This window comes from Candoia aspera, chromosome 4 (assembly GCF_035149785.1).
Source record: "Candoia aspera isolate rCanAsp1 chromosome 4, rCanAsp1.hap2, whole genome shotgun sequence".
Taxonomy (NCBI): domain Eukaryota; kingdom Metazoa; phylum Chordata; class Lepidosauria; order Squamata; family Boidae; genus Candoia; species Candoia aspera.
This window is the reverse complement of record NC_086156.1, coordinates 98,583,233-98,606,953: the sequence shown is the minus strand read 5'-3', so window position 1 is coordinate 98,606,953 and position 23,721 is coordinate 98,583,233. Positions and strand designations below refer to the sequence as shown.

At 43.6% G+C, this 23,721-nt stretch overlaps 1 protein-coding gene and 1 long non-coding RNA gene across 7 annotated transcripts; one reads left to right on the top strand and one right to left on the bottom strand.

The window, feature by feature from the left end:
* Positions 1-1,068: 1,068 nt before the first annotated feature.
* On the bottom strand, positions 1,069-20,322 carry BCAT2 (branched chain amino acid transaminase 2). Of its 6 annotated transcripts, XM_063301160.1 has the most exons (13): positions 20,183-20,319; positions 12,584-12,655; positions 11,033-11,129; positions 10,854-10,922; positions 10,484-10,684; positions 9,127-9,237; positions 8,215-8,334; positions 7,268-7,431; positions 5,909-6,051; positions 4,578-4,663; positions 3,433-3,573; positions 3,258-3,332; positions 1,069-1,604 (listed from the first exon to the last, which is right to left on the bottom strand). In XM_063301160.1, exons 2-13 carry the CDS (start codon positions 12,595-12,597, stop codon positions 1,566-1,568), a joined length of 1,260 nt encoding a protein of 419 aa, XP_063157230.1. In that variant the 5' UTR covers positions 12,598-12,655; positions 20,183-20,319; the 3' UTR covers positions 1,069-1,565. The 6 variants fall into 6 exon arrangements, with proteins under 6 accessions (XP_063157230.1, XP_063157231.1, XP_063157229.1 ...); XM_063301161.1 differs by lacking the exon at positions 12,584-12,655 and having other exon boundaries at positions 20,183-20,203; XM_063301159.1 differs by lacking the exon at positions 20,183-20,319 and having other exon boundaries at positions 12,584-13,304.
* Positions 13,559-18,096, top strand: LOC134495614 (uncharacterized). The gene is made up of 2 exons (XR_010067834.1): positions 13,559-13,901; positions 14,669-18,096. It is a non-coding gene; the product is annotated as an uncharacterized LOC134495614 (long non-coding RNA).
* Positions 20,323-23,721: the final 3,399 nt, after the last annotated feature.

Below are 23,721 nucleotides of genomic sequence, written 5' to 3'. Positions count from 1 at the left end.
TCCATCACTAAGCGAAGTGGTTCTCAGGTGAAACGGCATATGACTGCACCACTTAGCAACAGCAGTTCTGGCATTCCCAGTTGTGGTCATTTGGCAAAGACCATGCCATTGTTAGGCGAGGACCTCACACTTCTTCTGCCCTGCCACACTCACCCCTACCTCAACTCACACAGCCTTGCCAGCAATGGGAGGAAGAAGACAGTGAAGGTCAGCTGGGGTGGTGGGGGCAGCAGGGGCAGTGCCAGAGGGCAGGCCAGCCAAAAGGGCAGAGATGGGGGGGGAGATGAAGCACATGCTGCAGTTGTAAATGCAGGTGGGCTGCCAAGCACCCAAATTTTGATCACGCTACTGCATGGGCACTGCAATGGTCGTAACTTTGAGGACTGGTCATAACTTCCATTTGCTAAACAAATGGTTGTTAAGCGAGGACTGCCTGTATTATTACTTTTCTAAATATTGGTATTCAAATTGCTACTTGTATTACCACTTCTTTAGTTCAAAGGACCAAGTTTCAGCCACCAGCTGATTGGAGATGAATGTAGGGAGGCTGAAAACACATTAACAGTCAGACAGAGGAGACAGCCTAGCAGGCACCAAGGGAATGACCCTGGACGCCATACCGTGATCCCAGCTTTATTGGGTATATGAATTACAGCCCTAGTGATAATGGAGCTACCTTTTCTGCTAGGACCCATTTGAAGAAAGCCAGCTACAGTATGTTCAAATGATTGGCTCAAAGAATTCTGGGAAGTCATCACATGACTTAGAACTATCCCAAACTGCACTGCTTATAGACACTGCTCACTACAGCGAGCAAGAAAGTCAGAAATGGGTGGCAAGAGCTTTCTCTGAGATGCAGTTTAATTTAAAATAATTTTCCATCTTAAAAAGCCACCCGTGGCTCTCAAAATGTAGTTCAACATTAGTTCTGAACATCTGAGGCTTCTTTTACCTATCCAGCAGATTTAACACAGAAAGGGAAGAGTCATAAACATTAAACAATAATTTCACATTTCCGGAAATTTTCAGATTAAAATACATTTAAAAATGTAGCACCGACCGCCGAGATACCAAAATGAAAACTTTTATAAGAGCAATATGATTTAGATTACATTTTTTTTACACGTGTTTCTACATGAATCCAAGCAACTATTTTTTTTTTAAAAAGGCAAACATGCACATGGAGTATAAGAGCTCTGCAGACACCCCACATTCAGATTCCCTCTTTTTCTCCCACTCTCTCTCAATATTGCACATGAAAGCAAAAAGCAGCTGAGTTTTGGAGCTGAGAGAGAGAAGCAGAGGAAGCCACTTGACACTCGATGCTTCATTTCCATCACAAAGAGGTTTATCTGGTATTCTTCTGAGCCCGGGGCCTTCCCGTTGTGGAGTGTGTTTCACAGCCATAAAATGTTTTGGGAAACTGTGGTTCTCTCAAGCCAGGCAGGCAGTCCATCCAAACTCTGACAAAATGGAAGGCAAAATTGGAAAAGCTATAGAACCCTATTATAAATACAACTGTGGTAAAGAGAGAAGCCGAACAGGAGCAGGAGAAGTAGTCTTCATCAGACTGCCTGGACCCAGTCACTGGCGATGCGTCCATACTGTGAAGGACCAAAAAATATAGTCAGAGTGTTGTTACAGACTCCCAAAATACTGATGGAAGCAGCTCAGCCACCCCAGGAGTTGGTGATGTGGTGGGATGAGGTGGGTGAGTTGATAGACCAACAGACAGATAACCAGGAGCTAATCGGCTGCAGCATTCAGGTGTGAATTCACTACCTTAAATCAAGCACTACCCACTCATGTAATGCAAAGACCACCTGGGGCATCTCCAAGTCTTTTTATGCATGTACAGCCACTGAACGCAGCTTCAAGGAGCAGAAAATGAGCTGGCAAATATGCAGAAGACTGATTTCCCCTATTGATGGAAAGATCCATCCTCTTTCTTCCTAGCCAGTTTGAGACAGAGGTGCTACCCTCATCTCAAGGGCGCAGAGGCACCAATCCCTTTATTTCCCACTTTTCCAGGAGGAATAAATTTAGATTGGCAAATTATGCTTCTTTAATGCATGTTATTACTTTGGTGTAGTGGTTAAGGCATCAGGCTAGAAACTGGGAGACTGTGAGTTCTAGTACTGCTTTAGGCACAAAGCCAGCTGGGTGACCCAGGGCCAGTCACCCTCTCTCAGCTCTAGGAAGGAGGCAATGGCAAACCACTTCTGACAAACGTTGCCAAGAAAACCACAGGGCTTGTCCAGGCAGTCACCTGAAGTCAACACTGACTTGAAGGCACACAGACAAAAATTCCATCACAAAGCTATTCTGCCCTCTTGTGGCCACAGCAGGGAAAGACAGGATAGGCAGAACTGCTTTAATCTCTAAGCGGTGGCCTGAAAATTAAAACTGATCTAGGACTGTGGATCAAATTAATTGAGTAGTAATTTTAATGAGAATGAACACAATTTGCTGATTCTGAATCTGTATATTGGGATGGGTAACCCAAATTAGCCTGGGGCCCCCACTTTATTTGGTATGCACTTATATCTAAGTGCAATATAAGATCTATTTTTCTCAATAACAACCACCCTGTGAGGTTGTTTGGGATGACAGGGGTTGACTGGCCCAAAGTCTCCCAGTAAGCTTTGCTGGCTGAGAGTGAACTAGAACCTGGGTCTCCCAACTCCTAGTCTAATACAGTACTTTAATCACTACCTCACATCGTTTGCAAAGAGAAAGCAGAAGGTGACTTCAGTTGTGTAAAGTACATCAGCTATCCTCAGGGTTGTCCCAGCCAGGTGTTAGGAAACAGAACAGATGGTACACTTAAAAAAATCTAGCACCCAGGACTGGAATTTCCTCATGGTCTTTCACCTCCACACTCACCAGTCCTGATCCTGCTTTTCTGAGCCCAAAGTCAGCAAGGTGGTACCATTTGATCTACACTTCCTTTTTCTGCCCTGCTAAGGGGCCACAAGGAGCATGGCCAGAGATAGTGTGATGTCACTGGAATAGCCCATCCAACACCTCTAGGGTCAGCATTTAAATATTTGTTTTTGGCTGGGGATATGAGGAAAAACAGGCACCTTTCGCCTTGCCAAGGATGAAATGCAACAAAATGCTGAAATCTGTACTTTTTTCAAAGGCAAACTGATGCAGAAAGAGGACAGAATGAATTTAAAACTGGAAATGTAAAAACCAAGCAAAAGCCACCTGCCAGATCTGTTATATTTTCTGCCTCCCCCTGAGAGTTTTACCTGAATATCTGTCAGCTCCTTCAGAAATCGTTTTGCAATCTCAGGACCATTTTCCATTGTGGGGATATGATAATCCTGTTCCGAGAGAGACAGAAACCCAGAATGTGTCGAGAATAACAAAACAGGCACAGGAAGACCAGACAGGCCACCACCAGGAACATTCCATGACCCTCACCTTGCCCTGATAGAGAATTCTGTCCACAGGACACACAACGCAGGCTGTGCCTGAGCCAAAGACTTCCTTCACTCTCTTCTCTTCCAAGCCTTTAATCAGGTCAGACATTGTGATTACTTTCTCAGAAACCTTGAATTCCCCCTGGGTGGAAAGAGAGACAAAGATGTTTAAATCCTGCTGTCAGCTATTTTTTAAAATGCAACAGGACTGAACAGGACTGAGTCAGGTCCATCTATTTCGAGACCACTTCTTGGTTGCACCGCACAGGCACTGCATGCAAAAAATCTCAGATTCAAGCCATTCTGTCTCCAAAGAGGGCTGAGAAAGACTGTCTGAAATCTTGAGGATTCACTGCCAATCAAGGAAGACTAGGGACCAATGGCTCCTGGAGTCTCCTCATCCCACACTGCCAATTTCGGTGGCAAGCAAGTTGAAAATTCAGAGTAAAGCTTCGTATCACGTTGAAAACATTTGAAAATTATCCTGTAAGACCAATAATTAATTTAATAAATTATTATTATTGTTGCGGTGCTGCTCAACAATACAAAAAGTTAAGGAAAAAAAACCCCATCCCACTAGAGCCAGCATGCTGGCTGGGGAATTCTGGAAGTTGAAGTCCACACATCTTAACTTGGTGAGGTTGAGAAACACTGCTCTAGATGCATAACTGGGGAGGGGGGAGAGAAGGCAGCTGCAACTCTGCCATCAAAGCCTCATCCTTTTTTGCATGCTAAAAGTGGGTGGTGCTTCAATTGCACAGTTGCAGCCACTATTTTGACTTGTTTGATCCTCTGCCAGATACCTCCACATCTCACCCTTGGGTCACCCAGGAAAAATGGAAAATCCCAGCCCTACTCCCTTTGCAATATTGCTCATTACGATGGTCCTAAGTCACCCCACCCAAACGTGGAGTGTGACCGTCTCTGTAGCCTGGGATAGGACATCAACACCCTCATTCTCGGCCAGCAAGTTTTTCTCCCCCATCCCAACTCTCAGTTCATTCATGGGCGTGAGAATGAACACAAAAAGAGAAATGTTACAAAGGAAAAAGCACCGGTGTCCACAAGGGGCTTGCAAACTCCCCACCCAGACTGGGATCAGTGATGGAGCTACCCATGCTTCTGTGTACTGAACGCTCAGCTCACCCATTTGCGGGCCAAATCAAGAAGGCTTTGCCGTATCACACCAGGCAAGATGATTCCATTAAGTGGAGGGGTGACCAGCTCCGTATCTGAAAACGGACATTGCAGTTATACATATGCAGGGCTGGTTGTACACCACACTGCAGAAACATTTCTGAAATCCCAGAAGACAGAGCTAACAGAAGGGAGGGAATGTAATTATAATTAAAAGAGAAAATCATGTCTGACAGAATCTTTAGGAAGCTGGATTGTATGTAAACTTAGTCCTATTTGGAGTTTGTTTATCAAAGTAAATAGCACTAAACTCCATCAATTTCAGTGTGTCAGTTCCACACATAACTAGGCCTGGATCCAACCACTAGCCACATTTAATTAGAGATAAGCAACAAAAAATATACATGCATTATTTTCATAAATGACAATGAGATAATATTTAACATGCATTCTGTCAGACTTTCAAGAGGTTTAATTTTCTGGAACGTGTAATATGGCAACAATAATTTTAATTTTCTTTTTAAATTCCAGCAAAAGAATAAACAAACAAAGCAAGCAAGCAAGCAAGCATCTAGGGCTAAGGAACCCTATTTGACTAAGGTGACCATTTTTCTTGATTAACTGGTTCTAATCTGCATAAATTTGCCTCTGAGAAACAAATAGGACTAAAGAAAAAACTCCTACATATTCTTCCTGAAGCCTCCTGGTGCCATTACTGCCATGTTAAGAAGTGACACCCCTTTCTCTATGACACAAAAAAATAACATCGCTTGCCACTTGTCGTTTTGAATAAGCACTTGCACTGGACTTTAATTTAATGTGTTTTAAAACCCACAATCCCAGAGAGTGCTTGGCTCGGATTCCAAAGTATTTTTAAAAATTCACTGACATTGCTTCTTCTCCCTTTCCTCCCTCCTGCAATGGTGGGTGTTTGCCGGAGAGTGGTAAGTCAAAAATATGCACCACAACACAAACTTTGCCCCTTACATGCAATAGCACAATGCAAAGATAAGCTTTGGTGGTATACATCCTGGTGACAACCATTTCATCACGTTGGCATCATTCTAGTTAGGAACAGATGCCTTTGCCTGTGCACTACCCCCAAATAAATGTATCCAGGAGATGCGGAGAAGAGGCTGAACGATTTTGGATGGGAAGCTAAGACAAGGGTTGTAGGATTACTGAATTTCCTAACGCTTATCTATCTTAGGATCGAGGCACTGATGTTTAATCAATGTTCTGATTGATTCAGCCCGGCTGCAGCACCATGGTTCCATCAAAGCCAAAAGCACAAAAGGACCAACCTGGATCCAAGACCACTTGGAGATAAAATTCCTTACCTCCCTGTTGGTCCTTCCAAAACATGAAAATATTCATGGTCCCAACTTCAGTGATTTGGTGGTCATCTCCATAGAGCCACAAAACCTGCTGACAACCCAGTTTGGCGGCCTCTGCTTGCACGTAGATGGTGGGGCCATAGTTGCTAAGGATGACACAAGAGGAGGACAAGACTCCGATCAGATCAAAAGGCATCCATCCACAGGTCAAAATGGGTGCAAAGCCAGCCTGGAAGACTAGAAGGGGCCACGGATGTAGGATGAAGCACAGCTCCAGTTAAAAGAGGCAGCCAACAAAGCTTCGCTAACTGCCCTGTTGAGCACAGAGTACTCCCCCAAATTCTTCCCCTCCCCAAATCCTTTCCTCCAGTCAAGGCCTGATTACTCCATTCCTGCATATTTGGAAAAACGAACTGCCCTTTTTGGTGTTAAAGCCAGGATGGAACACCTATAACCTGCCTATGGAAATCCTCACTTTTTTTAAGGGCACCCAGGGCCCTATAAGATTGAAATCTGTTGACAAATTGGCAATTTTCAGGGATAAAAATTTCCCCCTTTTTTTTTTTAAAAAAAAGCTAAAATATATATTATGCTTCTACCAGGGTTAGGGAAACTACAGGTAGTCCTCACTTAACAACCATAATTGGGACCAGAATTTCAGTCACTAAGCAATGTGGCCATTAAGCAAATCAAACCTGATTTTATGACCATTTTTGTGGTGGCCGTTAAGTGAACCACATGGTCATTAAGTGAATCACGCGTTCCCCATTGATTTTGCTTGCTGGAAGCCAGCTGAGAAGGCTGAAAATGGCAATCGTGTGACTGTGGGACACTGCAATGGTTGTAAATGCAAACTGGTTGCCAAGCGCCCAAATTGCGATCACATGGCTGCAGGGACCCTGCAACAGTCGTATGTGTGTGGACCAGTTGTAAGTCAGGTTTTAGTGCCATCGTAAGTCCGAACCATCACTAAACAAATGGTCGTTAAGTGAGGACTACCTGTACAGTATTTTGAGTAAGATGCCAACTCAATTTTGACCCCATCCTCTCCAGTGTCATCATATCACAACTTCCCGCAATCCTCAGAGGCTTAAACAAAATTTAAAAAGAGAAAAAGTCCAACTCTTGACTGGAGGAAAATGTCCCATCCCTACAAAATAGGTTGGGCTAAAGTAGTTTGCTCTACCTATATGCCTTCCAGAACTGTGGACTTCAAATCCCAGAATTCCCCAGGCATTGCATTCCAGGAGCTGAAGGTCACCCATCGGGAAAATGTCCAGGTTAGGGACGTCTGAGTTAAACCGTCCAGCCCAAAGCAGCTTCGTTCAGCCACTTCGATTAAAACAGGAGCCCCAGACTTACCCGCCTACTTTGCAATTGCCAACGCCGCCCATCCAGGCACGGACAAATTGGGGATCAGCCAGGAGGGAAACAGGACTGAAGCTGCCAGTGGTAAAATAAGGGCCCACAGGGCCCAAGATCACAAAGAGCAGTGCATGATTGGAAATGGAGACCCCCAAAGAAGGCTGCAGAGGGAAAAAGGTGAGAACCCTGGATGAGAGGCTGACAGACAAACAAGATCAGGCTCAGCAGACCCCAGTATGAGGGGCAGCACCTGGCCAATTCTCTCTCGGCCGAGAAGCTAAGCAGAGTCCGGCCTGCTTAGCGCTTGAGTGACAGGCCCCAGGGCTACTTATGGGCCAGTCTGAGAAGTTGAAATAAATTGGGGAAGACCGCAGTGGCAAACTACTTCCATGCTGTTGCCATGAAAGCTGGGTGAACCTGACTTCGGCATCTCCAGAAACTGAGTCTGACTGAAAGGAGACTCAACTTTATTTACATTACGGTTGCATTTCCACCATACACTTAACTAGGTCAAGTAAAAACGCAGGGCCTGTATTCATACATGCTAATCTTGGTTAGTTTTAACTATGGCTAGTTTTTATGGCTTACAATGTGCACACGCAGCCCATTTGATTGGTGCACTGAGTACATGGTTAAAACCCATAAAAATCGCTCATTTGTTAACCAAATTAGTGAGTTAAATAAAACAAGTCCCAGAGAAGGAAACTGAGAAATGGGAAATGGAAAATTCAAGCCTGATGAGATTACTTCTATCACCTTGTTTTAATGAAATGGGGCTCTGCTACGCAAAAGGATCCAATTTTGGAAATTAGAAGGAACAGAAGCAAGGAAAGGGCAATGTTTAGAAATGGCATCCTGTTTAAATAATTGTTAGGGTGAGATTATGGAAATCCCTAGATTCCCTGCAGCCTAAATGGTCTCAAGTTAGGAACACCAACACCCACCTCAGTGCCAATGAAGATGGGGCGGATGTAGAGACTGGCCGTGTCGGAGTGTGGGACCCAGTCTTGGTCCACCCGGATCAGCTGCCGGATGCACTCAAGTAATTCAGACCGATCAAAGTCCTGCAAGAAGGAGAGGATAAGCAAGAACACGACGCTTCTGCCATTCGTCCTTGTACAGAGAATAAAGGACCCTGTTGGGAACCTCGAAAGAGCCCGGCTAGATCAGAGCAAAGCCCTATCTCGTCTCTAGCATCCCTTCTCCAATGGAACCAGAGAGATACAGCTGGGAATCCCAGAAGCAGGACACGGTAGCCATAGATGCCTTCTGCTCAAAGCTCCCTGCAGCCTGCATTCAGAAGCGTCTGATTCTGAAGGAAACACCTACCCGTCCTAATTGATAGCATTCCCTCCCATAAGAAGCTACCAAGAAACTATTTCTCCATCTACCTCATATTGCCAGCTCTGAACCCAAGAAGTGACTCCTCTCATCACCTGGTATGTACCCCTGTTCGCAGAAAATATCAAGGGATGTTAAAAGCATTTGAAGCTACCCCCTGCTAAGCAAACCATGGAGTCACCTTGATTCAGACTATGTCTCAGACACAACCCACCTCTCCATGTCCACATACCCTCTGCCTGGTTGGAAATTATGGCAGCTGGAGCATCCTAACTTGGGACCTATTCCCATTGGCCTTCCAGGGTGGCAAGGAGAGGACTTTCCCAGTCTTTCCTGGAATATCTTGGGAGGGGACCCAAGTCTTCTTCTATGCCTGGCTACACCCTGCCACTGAACTCAGGTTCAGGTCTTTCACTGTCCCGTAGATGGCCTCGGGAGAGGGATCATAGTTTAAGACATAGCCGAACTTGGATTTACGGCAAGAGAGAGGACAAGAGGGTGCTCCACAGACTCACAGGCAAGCAAGCTCGGCGAGAGGATCGTAACATGCGATCCATGTTCAGCATGGGACGAAAAAGCCAGATACGCTCATCAGAGCCCCGGAAAGCTTTCATTCCTTCAAAAAGCTAGATAAGAAGAGGAAGGGGAGATAAGAAAGTAAAATGAATTATGTGGCAGACATAACCTACTGATACATGAGTTGGGCTTAAGGTTTAGCGTGCTAATGAAACACAGTTGCTTTGTTCATATAACACAATACTTTAAAACCTTATTATGGCTTAATGCAGGGAGGGGCAATTTACATTTTCCCTCCGACCTATTTTGGCAGATCCCAGACTTCTCTCTGACCAAGTAGAGAATGTGCTTTTCTGCCACTTTGCTCTCACAGGAAAAAAAAACAAATTCTCAGCCCCATTTGCTTCATCATTTGCCCACTATGGCTCTCAGGTACCCCCCCCCACAATGTTAAATGCTTGGTTTAACACTCCTAGATCATCCTAAGATTATTTAGTTTTCCCATAACACTGAATCACAAACTAGGAAATCCCCCTTTAGCCTAGACCTCAGTTTTCAACCTTTTGTGGATGCTGAGAACAGGCAGCAGGCCCAGAAAACTAAATGGATAAGTCCATGAAGTCACCAGGGGTCAAGCTCATCTCCAAGATTTTACTCCTACTGATTTATGGAGTGCAATGAGACTGTCCCTGTTAAATACTTGTGTACTTCAGAATTAACATGTGCATCTATGAAAGCAGGACTCAGGTACTTCTAACAATCAACAAAGATTTCTGGGACCTGAATCTTTATTCTGAGTTATCTTATAAAGAATAACAACTTGTATCCAACAATGTAACCTAGGCTTTTCCCAATCTGGTAGTTTCCAGATGGACAGGAATGCAAAGAGTTGTGGTCCTCCTGTACCCAGATTAGGGAAGAATAACCTAACTCATCTTAATTTTCTCCCCTTTTCAAAAACTTCCTAACCACCAACCTCCTACCTTCAATATTTCTCTCTGTGACTGGTTGAACACATCATGCTAAGCTTACTCAACTGTGTGAATCCAACTTTTGTGGTTTGTAAAGCATAGTCCATGGCTTAGTGCACGTACGAACAAAACCAATCATGGTTTAATTGATAACACATGGCTTAGCACTATTTGAGGATTATCTCTAATCTGCCATACTCCCAGCTCTCCCTGTAACCTTGTGACTCTCCTCATCTGTCACTCACCTGGGCTCCATCATCTCCCTGTTGTCCATCATGATGAATGAAGGACTTGATGACTTACATAAGGACTCTCTCCAGCAAAGTAGATGGAGGAGAGAGGGCATGTATATGTATCTGTGACTCTTTAGATGGGAAACCATTACCTCCACTGAATAATGCAGGGCTGAAGAGGCTGGGTGCAAAGAGAGATTCTGGAAAGGCTTGATGTGTGGCTTTCCCCAACCTTTTTCATTATTCCACTCCACAGTGAACATATGGTCAGTGAAATTCTTCCCAAAGACCAGCTTGCTGGAATCTGGTTTGGGCTTTAGATGCTTGCTCAGTTCAATCTGGAGATCTGAGGCCTGGAAGAGATGCAGGGTTATTCACTCTACTCTTGATTGCCTTTTCCCCCTCAAGGTCAAATTAAAAATGGAAAGTTACCACAAACATGTGGGTTTAGATTCTACCCACATCTCCCCAACATGGAGTGGATTTCCAACATTGGGATGTCATGGTGTGAAATTTTCTCACCTTGAATGTGGTACTTAAAAATCTCCGAGGAACAAGAAGTAGAACATTTCCAGCTTTTCCTCTCAAAACCTAAAAGGAAAGAGGAAAAGGGCTAAGAATTTGAATGAACATCTGCCCCTGGAGCAGGAAAACAATCCTGGAGGTGTCCCTTTCTAAGTCCTGTGGCTTAGCAGTTGTACCTGAAAAATGCCTATTTTAGATGTGCAGATGTCCCTCTTGATGTGTTTGTTGATTAAGATAACTGAGGAGCTCTTCCCATTCATAGGATCCCATCCCCTAGATGGGAAAGGAGCCATCGTAAAACCAAGCACATGCTTTGCAGCATGCAAGTGATCCGCAAACTAAAACCTCCTCCCAAATATCCAGTTAAAATTATCTCAGACAGTTGGCTGGGAAAGACTGTTTTGCCCCAAAACTCTGATGAAACATAGCTAGTCAGGATGGACACAGTGAGCAGATGGTCCAATAGCTAAATTAAACCAGGACATTTAACAAAATGGCTAATCATCAATGTGTTTTCCAACCCACGAACAAGCATTTGTGCCCAGTTGTAATTTCAGAAGATGCTGATGGGTTTTAGATGGCTCCTAAAGGAAAATGCCAATGGACAGAGAATTGGTCTATGTAGTTGAAATGTGGAAAAAAAGTAATCCATTGTTTTCCTGTCCCCTGTTTGCCAGTTAACTAACATTACCCTGTACACAAAAGCTCAACCATCACTTAGACAGAAGGTAGCATTACCCACTGTGACAAGAAAGATCCCAACAGATTGCTTTATTTGGTTTTCATTGATTCTCACCATGGATACTAATGATCTGTGTTTTATTTTCAAGTTTCAGCTTCTCATGGTTTGTGATTATGAATTAATAAAGCTAATTAAATCATAGGTAGTCACATGCAGTCCCAATTCTCCTTTTTGTAGCTCTTACAGCCTTCTCTGACCAAGATTGCTGAAAACTGACCACACATTTTTCCTGCCATTTGAGATAGGAAGTATATGAAAACCATAGTGTTGGCCCTGAAACAGTCAAATCATTTAAAAACACACACACAAAAACCCTTCAAAGCTCCAGTTCCACCTACTTTCTAAAATGTTAAATGTAACCCTCGGCCACCAATATTTTCCCCACCTAGAGTCAACAGGCCACTGGTCTGACTCAGAATCTTCCTGTGTTCAGATCAACCTGATGGGCCACACCAAAGCCGGTTTACTTTGCACTGAGCTCAGTGGGGCTTCCTCCTTTGCAAGGGAACTGGATTACAACCTCTAAGAGCTTTCTTGAATTGTTACCAAGCTAAAGGAGAAATATCTCCAGACATTCCTGGGGAGGAAGGCGGTAATGACAATGTACACGCAGCAAGACCCTGATCTGCTAGGGCAGCATTTTTCAAACTCGGCAACTTTAAGATGTGTGGACTTCAACTCCCAGAATTCCCCAGCCAGGGATGGCTAGGGAATTCTGGGAGTTGAAGTCCACACATCTTAAGGTTGCCAAGTTTGAAAAACACTGTGCTAATACAACCAAATGACACAAATTGGGAAATCACCAGTTTGACTCTGAGCCTTGCCACGTGTTCATTAGATGGCTCCTACAGAATTGACCCTCAACTTGGCCCTTCCCATATTTACAATATGGAGGACACTACCCCTCTATCTTACAGGGTTGTTGTAAGGATTAGACATAGTATGCAATCCTTCAGATATCTTCAGACCTTAATAGACTACACACCTCTGATTTAACATATTCCCCGATCTCCCTTCATCCAGTCACTTCTGAGAACAATACAGCCTGGGCACAAACCTAGCAAAACATAATAAGGCAATTAAGCAGCAACATTTTGGCAACAGCTGAACAATCTAAAAGACAGCAGTGACCCTTTAATAATAAAAACTGAAGACAAACACCACTGCCTGGGCCAGAAGTGTTTCATTTTAAGATGGTGCCCAAATTATCCTCAGATTGGTGTCTGACAATCCTCACTTTGGAGCACCATCATAGATAGCACAAAGCATTCTTCTCCTAGCAAGAGCATTTGGGGAAGGGCCTCAAGTGAAGATTGAAGACATGGACACATTGGGATCAGAAGAGATGCTCCTTCAGCCCCAAGTTTTGTTCTTCAGCTTTAAAAGAGAGTCCCAATTCAGAGGTGAACAGCCAGCCAGAGTAATGCAGGAGTGATGAGCCAGTGGCCCTCCCCATACTGAAAACTGTAATTCTTAGAAGTTCTATCCAGGATGATAAAGGGTGCAGGGATGGATTCCAGCAATATCTGGAGGGCTACAGGTTCCTCACCTCTGGTGTACTGCACACTGAGCTCTTGTAAAAATCAAGCATTTACTCTTAAAAAGCACTACCACTATTACTCAATTTCCTGTATCTCCATCTAAAAAGATCACCAGAAATGGAAGAGATTTACCACCACCACCCTGTGCAAGGCATTGGGGTGGAGGGGGGTGTCAATAGAAAAATTCAGAACTGTGACACAATTACCTTCCTGCAGAATGAGTTATTCAGCTGAAATCTCTGCACTGATATAAATAAACAAGACCCAACATTCAGCTCTCCTTAAACAAACAACTTCAGTTAATGTGTAATCCGCAAAGATAACAGGAGCTGAGGAACAAGAGGCTTATGGGAGAGTGGTGGGAGACATCCCGTCCTAGTTCTGTGCGGGGAGGGGAGGGGAGGGCTTTTGTCCAGTTCTGTATTATTTTTCCTGCCTGTGCAACCAGTGGCACAGTTTTTAGAAGAGCGGCCTTTGCCAGTTTTCATCAGCAAGGCCTATGCACAAAGGGGACAACTGACAAAGGAGGCGTGGGAACGCACTTCTGCGGAGGTGAGTCTCTGCCAATCAGAGGCCGAAGCAGATCCCCCTTTCGTCCTTTCGATCTTTAAAATCTCACCAGGGTTGAACTTCAGCCCTGTTGAATCACAACTGACTGAATACAAATGACGTTAGAAGGAAGGCTGCCCTGGCGAGAATGTTCTTTTTGGAAAAATAAAACTGCAGCTCTCACTGGTGACGAAAACAGGGAAGATTAAAAAGGTAAGTCTGCATGAATCTGGGAAGCAAGATAATTATCTTTTTTTTGTCCCACCTATACCATCCCCCCTTGATTGGGAATTGCGCAATTTGTTAGATGGTGAGAAAGCAAGGAGCTGGGAGAGATTGAGTGCCTATGTGGGGAGAATGAAAAATGGTGCACTTTTAATGTATCTGCAGTGAATTCCTAACAGCAATTAGGATTAATGGGGTTGCAGGAGTTCCAAAAGCGGCTATGCTGGTTGGAAATTCTGGGAGAAAGTGTCCCGGTTCACGTAGAGGTCCTTTCATTGGAGCAGGATGTATTCAAGATTTAAAGTAAAATGGGAAAATACTCCATCCTCCGTCGTTCCAAAAGAGATGCAAAGATGGGATTCATATCTTACACTAAGCTATGCTTTAACACAGTTTCTTGAAGAAGCCACAACTCACTGAGTTCACACATCACACGATGCTCTAAATGACAAGCCACGGCTTATAGGTCCTAAGGGCCAAGTGGACACAGCACATGAAGACAACACCAAACAGTTCACATGACAGCTGAGGGTGGTATGTGAACTCAACCAAAGATTATCATGATGCATCAGTTTAAGCTGCTAAACAAAAAAAAATGTATTAATGGTATCCTGGATTTTGACTGAATGCATTTATGATTTATTATGATGGATAGGCTGAAAGCAGCTGACCAAATTTATTTACTCAGCTTCCTAGACAAGTAGGGATTTGATTCCCCATCCCCTCGTGAGTAAAGTCCAATCTTCTACCTACAGTGTGGGAGATCAAGTTGGCCTGCAGCTTTGAGTGCCAGCCAGAGGAGCCATCACTTCTCAGAATAAAGGCCACAGCCCTACCTACCTCCCAGGATTGTTGTGGAGGAAAAACGGGAGGAGGAATATATATTGCCTGAAGGAAAGGCAGGATAAACTCAAATAAACACACAAACTGACAGGCATTAAAGGCACTGAAGTGGAGCAGGAACTGCTGAGAAGTCACAATACCATTAATTATTCCATGCCACAATCGGGTCACCAATAAGGCAGTTGAACCTGAAGAACACTTCACCTGGAGCCCCCTGGAAGCTCTCTAGAGCCATTAACCTCTGGATCTACCAACTACCAGTTCAGTCCAAGATTCCAAAGGGTGGCAAACTGGTTGGTAAAGAGAGCTTGCCGTTGTTTTCTTACCTAAGTCTCTTTGACCTGGAGATGCCTTGGGACATTCCATAAGCAAAACAGGTATTATAGCCTTGAGTTTGTCATGATGGATATAGGGATGTGGTTTGAAATCAGATGGAAGAGAAGGACATGGAAACCACCACCTCTTATTTTTAATAGGTTGTGGTTCTAGGCTTTTATACTCATAGGATGCCTGGAGGACCTTTCTTCCATATTTTTCTTTCTGCTATATAAACATTATGCTACAATGGGTATCAGCAGGAAGTCTTGGAAGCAACAGAGGCCACCAGAATGGTATACATTGTACAGTCCACCTTCCCATAAGCTCTCAGAGCAGAGAGATATAGATATTATATCATGCCCCCATGTACAAGGTTTTACATGACTTCTCCCCCCTTTCCTGGGGGTGGGATTTCTCTATTTTTACACAGTGTATATATCCTGTGTGAAATGTTCAGTTATATTGACCACCAGGAGGCACCATGTTACCCATTTCATCCATGTCAGATGATTCCTAACAAGGATGAAACTGGTGTGCCTCCTAGTGGTTAATGTAATTGCAAGCAATAGAGTTTTAAGAATATTGCACCAACTCATGGCTGGCTGGGGAATTCTGGGAGTTGAAGTCCACACATCTTCACATGGCCACAGTTGAGAAACACTGCTCTAGATATCCAACAATGGATGGAAAACATTTCTCCACTGAAATGAGAGATTTTAAAGCTTTGAAAAGATTTTTAAAAATATTGCAACCTCACGTCTTGGACCTCTCAAAAAATAATGTGGGGATGGGAGATTTTGCCAGCTAGTGGCAGATTTTTTGAAAGGTTGCAGAAAACTCTTTTAACAATAGGGGGCAGCAAAAGTCAAGTGACACAGTAAATCTTCCATGCACAGGAATATAATCTACATCCCAGTAGCTTTGATGGCTTCAAAAAACCACCCTCGTCCACTTTACAGAAGGTTTAGATAGCCTGGAGAAAACTCCCTGCAGGTGATAAGGCAAATAGTTATTACCACCATGCCCAAAGTGTTTCCAGGAAGTATTTTTTTCTCTCTCTAACCCCAAGGACTAGAAAGTCAAGGTCAGTTTCAAATTCAATATCTCATATTTCACCCTAAACATTTGACTGGAATAGCAAACCTATTTACCTGTAGAATATCCTGCCCTTGGGAAAATCAATGACTGGAACAGAAGGACTGACTAAACCAGTTTCTTTCCTTCCAAATTGGTATCTGGGATCACAGCCAGCAAGCAATGACATTTCCCCATGCCTAAAATAAATGCTCAGTTTGGAAATAAACCAGGTGGATTTTCAATGAGTAGAAAGATTCTGCCTCGCCCTTCTAAGAAATTCAGAACAAGCCATTACAATGGCAACAATGTCAATGTCAAGAAGAGAACATGAGCATACAAGTAGGGACAGAGTTCCCAAAACATTCCAGGGTGGACAGTTCGAGCCTAAGGGCTCAATCCTAACCCTATCACTAGGAGTCCGCCTCAATTTGCTATCTGTAAAATGGTCTCTCAACCCTTTCAGGTTTACAATTTTGCTTGAGCCTTAGTAGCTGTTTCGCCTGTGACCTCCCCCCTTTCTCTCCCCAAATGCATACCCTGCTTTAAACTACAGAGGAGTTAGAGTTAATTACTTTGAGCTCCCAGGCAAATTCCAAATTTCTCAAGGGAAAGAGAAAGCAGAGAAATCAAATCCCCAGGAAGAACTGTGCAAGCTGCTGCCACAGCCACTGGCAGGAGGCAAACCATCTTTACCGTGAAAGTGAAATTCTATCCCTGGAGTATTCTGTCAGCCTCTAATTAAAGGGATTAGGAAGCAAACAGGAGATTATTAACAGCCTTGAGAGAGTGTGCTTAATGTCTTCTAGTAAATCAGACAGCTTGTCATCGGTCTCTTGGGGCAAAATCTACAAATCCAGGTTAGATGGGCAAGTTGCTCAGAACCAATACAGCTCAAGTTGTTCTTGCACGTATATCAGTCTACCTGGCCAGATTCTCTCTTCCCTACTTTTCCCTTCAATTTTTTTCTAAGAAAGGTTAACCAAACCCTAGAATCATACTGTTCAGCTTTCCCTACAATTGTCTTACAATTCCCGGAAGTCCTAGCCTTTCTATAGAGGTAAAGATTTGACCACTATGTAGGCTCATGGGATTGACTTCACTTTATTACTAATATCTTAAATTCCACCAACAAGAGCCAGGTACCAACGGGTCATTCAAGGTGCTAGAACCAATCTCTTAAACACCCCATGGGCTGTACAAGACACAAGGCCAGATATGAGTTGTTACAAATCCAGAATTCGAACAACCCAGTTTAGCAAACTACACTTTTGTGCTTATTCAATAAATAAGAATCAGAACCTGATAGTAGTTGGTGGGGTTTTGTTTACGACTTATCATATTTCGAAGGAATGCAAGTAGTTCAATCAAGCATTCCCCTCCCCCCCTTTCCCCCCATAACGCTCAACTTAGCATTGGGAGGCATTGAGGGAAATTTATAAAGATGATCAGACACAACTGCAACTTGGAGCATTCTTACTTCAATTATGTACAGTAAGTTTGCCAAACCCACTGACAAAGGAGAAGGCTTGCCCGGGTACTCCATTCTCCCCAGCTTGGAGACAACCCTGTGAATTACTTCTCTTCTCACACCTCATGTAAAATAACCTGAGTTTCTTCTGCACAGGATTTAGATTCCTTGTTAAAAGAATATATGCACTCCTGCAAGCAAACCACAAAGAATCGGGTTTGGTGAGCTAATACTAAGTAAAGGGGATTTCCTGATCTTGGCCCAGGAAGAGAGAAATAGAGGTAACCTCAGTAACAGTAGCTACCCTGATTTGCCTTTCAAAATTTTGGTCATATCCTTCTCTACATTCCTGACAAGTAACGACACATTGATTCTCCTCCCCTTCAGTAGAAAGAAATCTGATCATGCCTCCTCACTTAATCACCCTTATTCATCAGGAAGTTTCAGCTCTCCCAAGCTAAATGTCAAAAAGTCAAAGGCGTGGGGGAAAAAAAATAGAAGGAACATGGTGTTGCAGGTAAGAATACCATGCAAGCTTCAGTTTAAAAAAACATGACGCATACTGTTGGAAGATTGCAGTCATAAAGGGATGAAGGGAGGGCCAAGACCCCATCTGAGACAACAGGTCAGATGTTTACAAGAATGCAACAGCACAGGGAAAAGAACTATTAGTACCTCCTGCACCTTTCATCCACCCACCATGTCTAATGTTCAGGTGTTATAGGAACTGTAGTCACAAACATCTGGCGGGTATGGTACCAGGTTGACTTCAAAAATATCAAAACAGCTTCTCCAGATGTTATGGCCCTGATGTATGTCCCTTAAATAAGTCCTCCCCAACTGACACCCTGCAGCAGAGTTGGAATTGAAGCTCTCAGAGTTCCAAGCAGCATGAGCAAAGGCTTTGGGTTAACCTGTGCTTTCTGAAATTAGGTGTTATGGCATTTGCCATGAATTTTGATGGGACCTCCAGTTCGTGTTGGCTGGGAATTCTGGATCCTACTGTGCCAATACACCTGGAGGATGTGCTATTGGCATGACTCGGTGCTTGCACAGGGGACCTTTCACCTTCAATGAATCAGGACAGTAACATTTCCTAAACTGCATCTTTATGGATTAATAGTTTACCTTGAGAATAGACATGTCTCAGTTCAGCCCAAGAACTATTATTTGATCCACCCAGGCTAGCACATGTGTTGAAAGGAGGTAAAAAAATATGTTTACAGATGGAGGGTGCTTCCTTTGAGAAATCCATACAGAAAAAATATGTCCTTATCTTTTTTTTTTCTTTAGAAATCCCTCAGAATTGCCCTATACTGTAAATCAGAATTCCTCTGTAGGTCAGGTTGTTATATATCCAAAGAAATGAATAAAGAAATCATTATTTCCTCATAAACATGACTATTGTAACACTATTACGAAACCTACAGGAAGATGCATATCATTGTGACTCTTCATTGTTAGCATAAGAAACATATAACTTGAAGAAGAATGTTTGTTTTTTATGCAGAACCTTTTACCCAGCTCCAGGGAAAAACTTCCTTAATGTTAAGCAGAGAAGTGAAGCCAGGAAAAAAACTGAAGGAAATAAGTATTTTTCCATTCTCAGATCTTCACTTTAGCCCTTCTTAAGAGACTGAGAAGGAGGACTGTTTTTCAGAATTACTTAAGAGGATAAGGGTAAGAACATTTTGAAGAAAAAAAAATCTAACCTTGTCCTGGAAGAATTTTAAGCAGGATTGAGCTGAAGAGCTCGATGAATGTATTTTAAAGGATTGCTATTTTAAGGAGAGGGTGGGGAAATTCCACCGACTTAAAAAAAAATACCCGGAAAACTAACATAAAACCCATCTGTCAAATCACAAATGAAAAATCTATTTGACAGGCATATCTTTGGTGGGGAAAACTAATTCACATAATTCCAAATGATAGTCTGTCCCCATCATCTCCATCAGAGATGCAAACATATTCAGTGGTATAAGTTCTAGATCTCCTTTTCAAGACCATAAAACTTTTCCTGGGGTGGGAGACAAAGAAGGGTATTTTGTTCCCACAATCATTCAGTCTAGACGGAAGGTGCCTTTGAGAAACAGCATGGCGGGAATCAGCGCATCTGAGAGATTTCTGTTTTGCTGGGCTGAGGGGAACCGAGCTAATTAGCTCATCTGGGGGAAAGGAACCAAGGGGGGCATCGAGGGCGAGGGAAGAAGGGAGCCGCGGGGGGTTGCGAGATGACAAACCTAGCCCGGAGCTCCCCAGGGGAGGGCAAAATTGGGAGGCCTGGGGTGGCAGGACATGGGTTTCCTGCAGGATATGCAGAAAACGACCCCACAGCTGGGAGGACATGAGGAATAACTGGATGCCACTTTGGGGACTGGAGTGAGAAGAGGGGGAAAAAAAACCCAAGGAGAGCAGATGAACATTTGGGAAGGGGAAGGGCATTTTCTATCAGCAGCGTTTCCGCCCGGAGCGATTTATATCAGAACCGGAAGTGTCGCCCCTCTCCTTTAGTCGGAGCGGGGTGGAGGTCATCTCCACCGCCGTTTCCTGTACCCCAACTTACCTGCCGTAAGCACCCCGGGACTCCCATGGTAACTGCCATGCTGTTGTTGTTGGGGCTGTGTTTTAATGGGACTGGGCGGGGCCTGCAGGAGACCAGGCCCTAAAGGGTCCCGCCCCCGGTCCGCCTCCGGCCACGCCTCGGTTGGCCGCTCCGGGGGCTGCTTCCAGTTTGGGGAGTGGGGCGGTGGCTGCGTGGTTGGGGCGCGGCTTTTAGGAAGATGCTTACGTTCTAGAAGAGAGCACCGTTGAGCATGTACAGAGAGTCGCACCTTTTGGTGCCTTCAAGCCAGGGTTGACGCTGCCTGGACAAGTCCCTGCAGTTTTCTTGGCAACATTTTTTGGAAATGGTTTGCCCTTGCTGCCTTCTTGCTAGGACTGAGAGAGAGATACTGGCCCAAGGTCACCCAGCTGGCTTTGTGTCTAAGGCGGGACTGGAACTCGCGCCCTCCCAATTTGTAGCCTGGTGCCTTAACCACTAGACTAGCATGTAATTTATGCAGTGGCTCACAATGTGAGGTATTTCTGCGCCCCGCTGAGGATCTGTGCCAGGGGCTCCCGGTTAGGAATAAGCAAAAATGAATTAAAACGGCCGCCCTCCCTCCCATATCCTGGAGAGACCTAAGAGTTTGCTTTGGTGCGCCCACTTAATACAACGCCCTTGTCTGAAAGCTTGTAAGAAGAATAAATCAAAACTAGCCTCCTATTGAAAAAGAGGCATGATTTAGTGGAGCTGAAAATGGCCAGGCAGGCGGCATCTCAGATACAGGAAAAAAACAGAGAAGTGTCTATGGCTGGGAGTTGGGAAGCATCTTTGAGGAGCATGTACAAGGTAGTTTGTACAGATGGATCTGTTAATGGCTTTGTTTTGTTTACTTGCACACACATCTTTCTTGGCTCCCACATCTTCTACATAGTCAAGTTGAGGGGGGAGTCACAACCAATCATACCCAAGTCCTCCACACACGCCCTTTAACACAGCCGATAACATAGCTAGCATATACACCCTTCAAGGAGCACATGTGTTTGCTCAAACGCATGCAGAGCAAACAACAGCTGCGTTGGCACATATCCAGTAGGTGTGGCACAAGCAGATAGAGACACTATCTCGTCTGGCTGTGCATTGTTTATTTAATATAACTGCCTTTCCAAAAACTTAGGGCATGTGGAAGAGGAAATGGGAAAACATCAGGTTCCCACCTAAAATCAATGTAAGCTGGAAAATATCAAAAGGAAGCCATACTTATCACTTCTTGCTGGACTAAATACAAGCACAATATGCTGTTTTTTATTAAAATGAGCCTAGGCAGTTTTTCAGAAAAAAAAGACATCCAAGCGATCTGCCAAATTATATGCCATTGAACAGATATACGTGTGATGTCTCAAGGCTTGGTCTGGATTCTACTTAAATATTGGTTTGTTCAAAGTATAAATTATGAGTTGGAAAGCTGGTGTTTGACCAAGAACAATTGAATCTTCTACTGTCTTCCACCCCCCCGTCAAAAAAAGGGGGAGAATAATCACAACTGCACCTTCTTTAAAAGGTGGATATTCTTCAAAAAATTGAAATCATCTACAAAATGGATTTTGATCATTTACAAAACATCCTATTTAACTGCTAAGCTTTATCCACTCCGCTTACTTTGTTATGTCCTTGAACAAATCATAACAAAATCCCAGCCTCATCTGTTAAGTGGCAAAAGTTAACAATCTCACATGACTGTTATGAGATAAAACAGGAGGAAGGCTAAAGGAATCTGAAGATACTAAAAATGCTTTTGAATGATTAATGTTTTTATTTTAAAAAGGGAAGTTCTGTTTCTGAGTTCTGTTTTCATTTGTTATACATCACTGGATACTCAAGTCAAATGAAAAATTGCCATGCGGGAGGGCACCTTTAAGAGAAATGGAGGAAGTTAGGCAGGCAAAGACTATCTTTGAAAACTGCCTCATCTGGACTCTCACATGTCATCCATAGGTCCTTTACCATCATGAGCCTTGTGGGAAGAATCCCTGAAATATCCATTTAATTAATCTTTATCTTAAAGAAAAATCATTGTGTTTGTATTTAAGATTGTGGATATCACTTGGAAGTTACTTTGGCAAGGGTTGGATCCTAAAAGGTGGAATGATGACGGATTGACGGATTTGACTTATATTGCACCTTTATTTTAGAAGCTCCTGCCTACTTTTCTCCCTAACAACCTTATGAGGTAGGTTAGTCTGAGAGAAAGGAACTGGCCCAAAGTCACCCACTGAGTTTCCATGGCTGAAAGTGGACTAAAACTTGGTGCTGGTCCAACACCTTAAGCATTGTATCACACCAGCTCTTGATTATGATAATAACAGCAGCAGTTATTTGTTTTAATCAAATACAATATTGCTCAATCATAGATTACTCTTAGTGCTATATCTCAGAGCAGTTTTGCTTCCTGGAAGGGTGATAAATCCAGCTATTCCCCCCTAGCATATGAATACAGCTGCTTTTGGGTTTCTTTGGTTTCACACAGAGATACTACAGTAGACTTTTTAATGTACGGAGCTACTGTTTTTACATCTGGTCTCCCACTTGGCTCTTGCTTTCATATTTCCCAAAATCTTTTTCTGGATAAAATAAAAGCATGGCAAGAGGCTGTATGGCAGGGATCCTTGTTAATGCTAAAAACCCAGCCAAATCTGGGAACAGTCTAACACTGTGTTGGCGTATGAGGTCTACTGTTAGATCTTGATGCTTCTGGATTAACTGGGGATAACTCTTGATACACTAAGATACCATATAATTCATATTACCAGCATGTTTTTGATGCCAGTTCTTGACTAAAAAGGCTGCAAATGCAATCACTTAGGTTTCAGGGTAGGACTGTCAATCTCAAGGAAAATGTGATGCCCTCCAGACATTTTGGATAGTCACTTCCACAGACTTTGCCATTGCTCATGCTGACTGGGCTAATGGAAAATAAGGTCCAAACATCCACAGATTGCCTGTCCCTTCATTAGGCCAAGGCAATTGGGATTCAGCCCCTTCCCAAATTGAATAAGCCTGCTTTACAGGCCTGCTTGGAGGATTAAAGAGGAGGATCAAGCATAATATTTTTGGAGAAACAAAATATTGATGGCAATACTACTAATTTTTTTTGCTGAGTGCCGGCACCACAACCAGCCAAGACAAATATAGGCCCTACTTCTACATATTAATTCTGGGAAACAATGGATGATAAGGCATTTCATGGTCAGTGATCAATAGTTGCCAGTTAAACATTCTCATTCTAACAAAGGAAGCTTTTTAAAAAACAGATTTAGCCTCAAGGTTTAGTTCACCTTAGGCACAACTGTGTGCAAAATAGGTCTGTGCTGTGCTTGATTTGGAATGTTCACTGGAGCTGAACTTCAGAATCTGTTTGTATTGCCAAGGCCAGGACTTGAGCAGCCACTGTCCCCAGCCTGGCGCCCTCCTGCAGCACTGGAAATGCGGTTATCAGAATTTGAGAAGAGGGTTCCTGGAAGTTGCAGTCCTTTACCCATCAAGTTTGGGGGGGGGGGAAG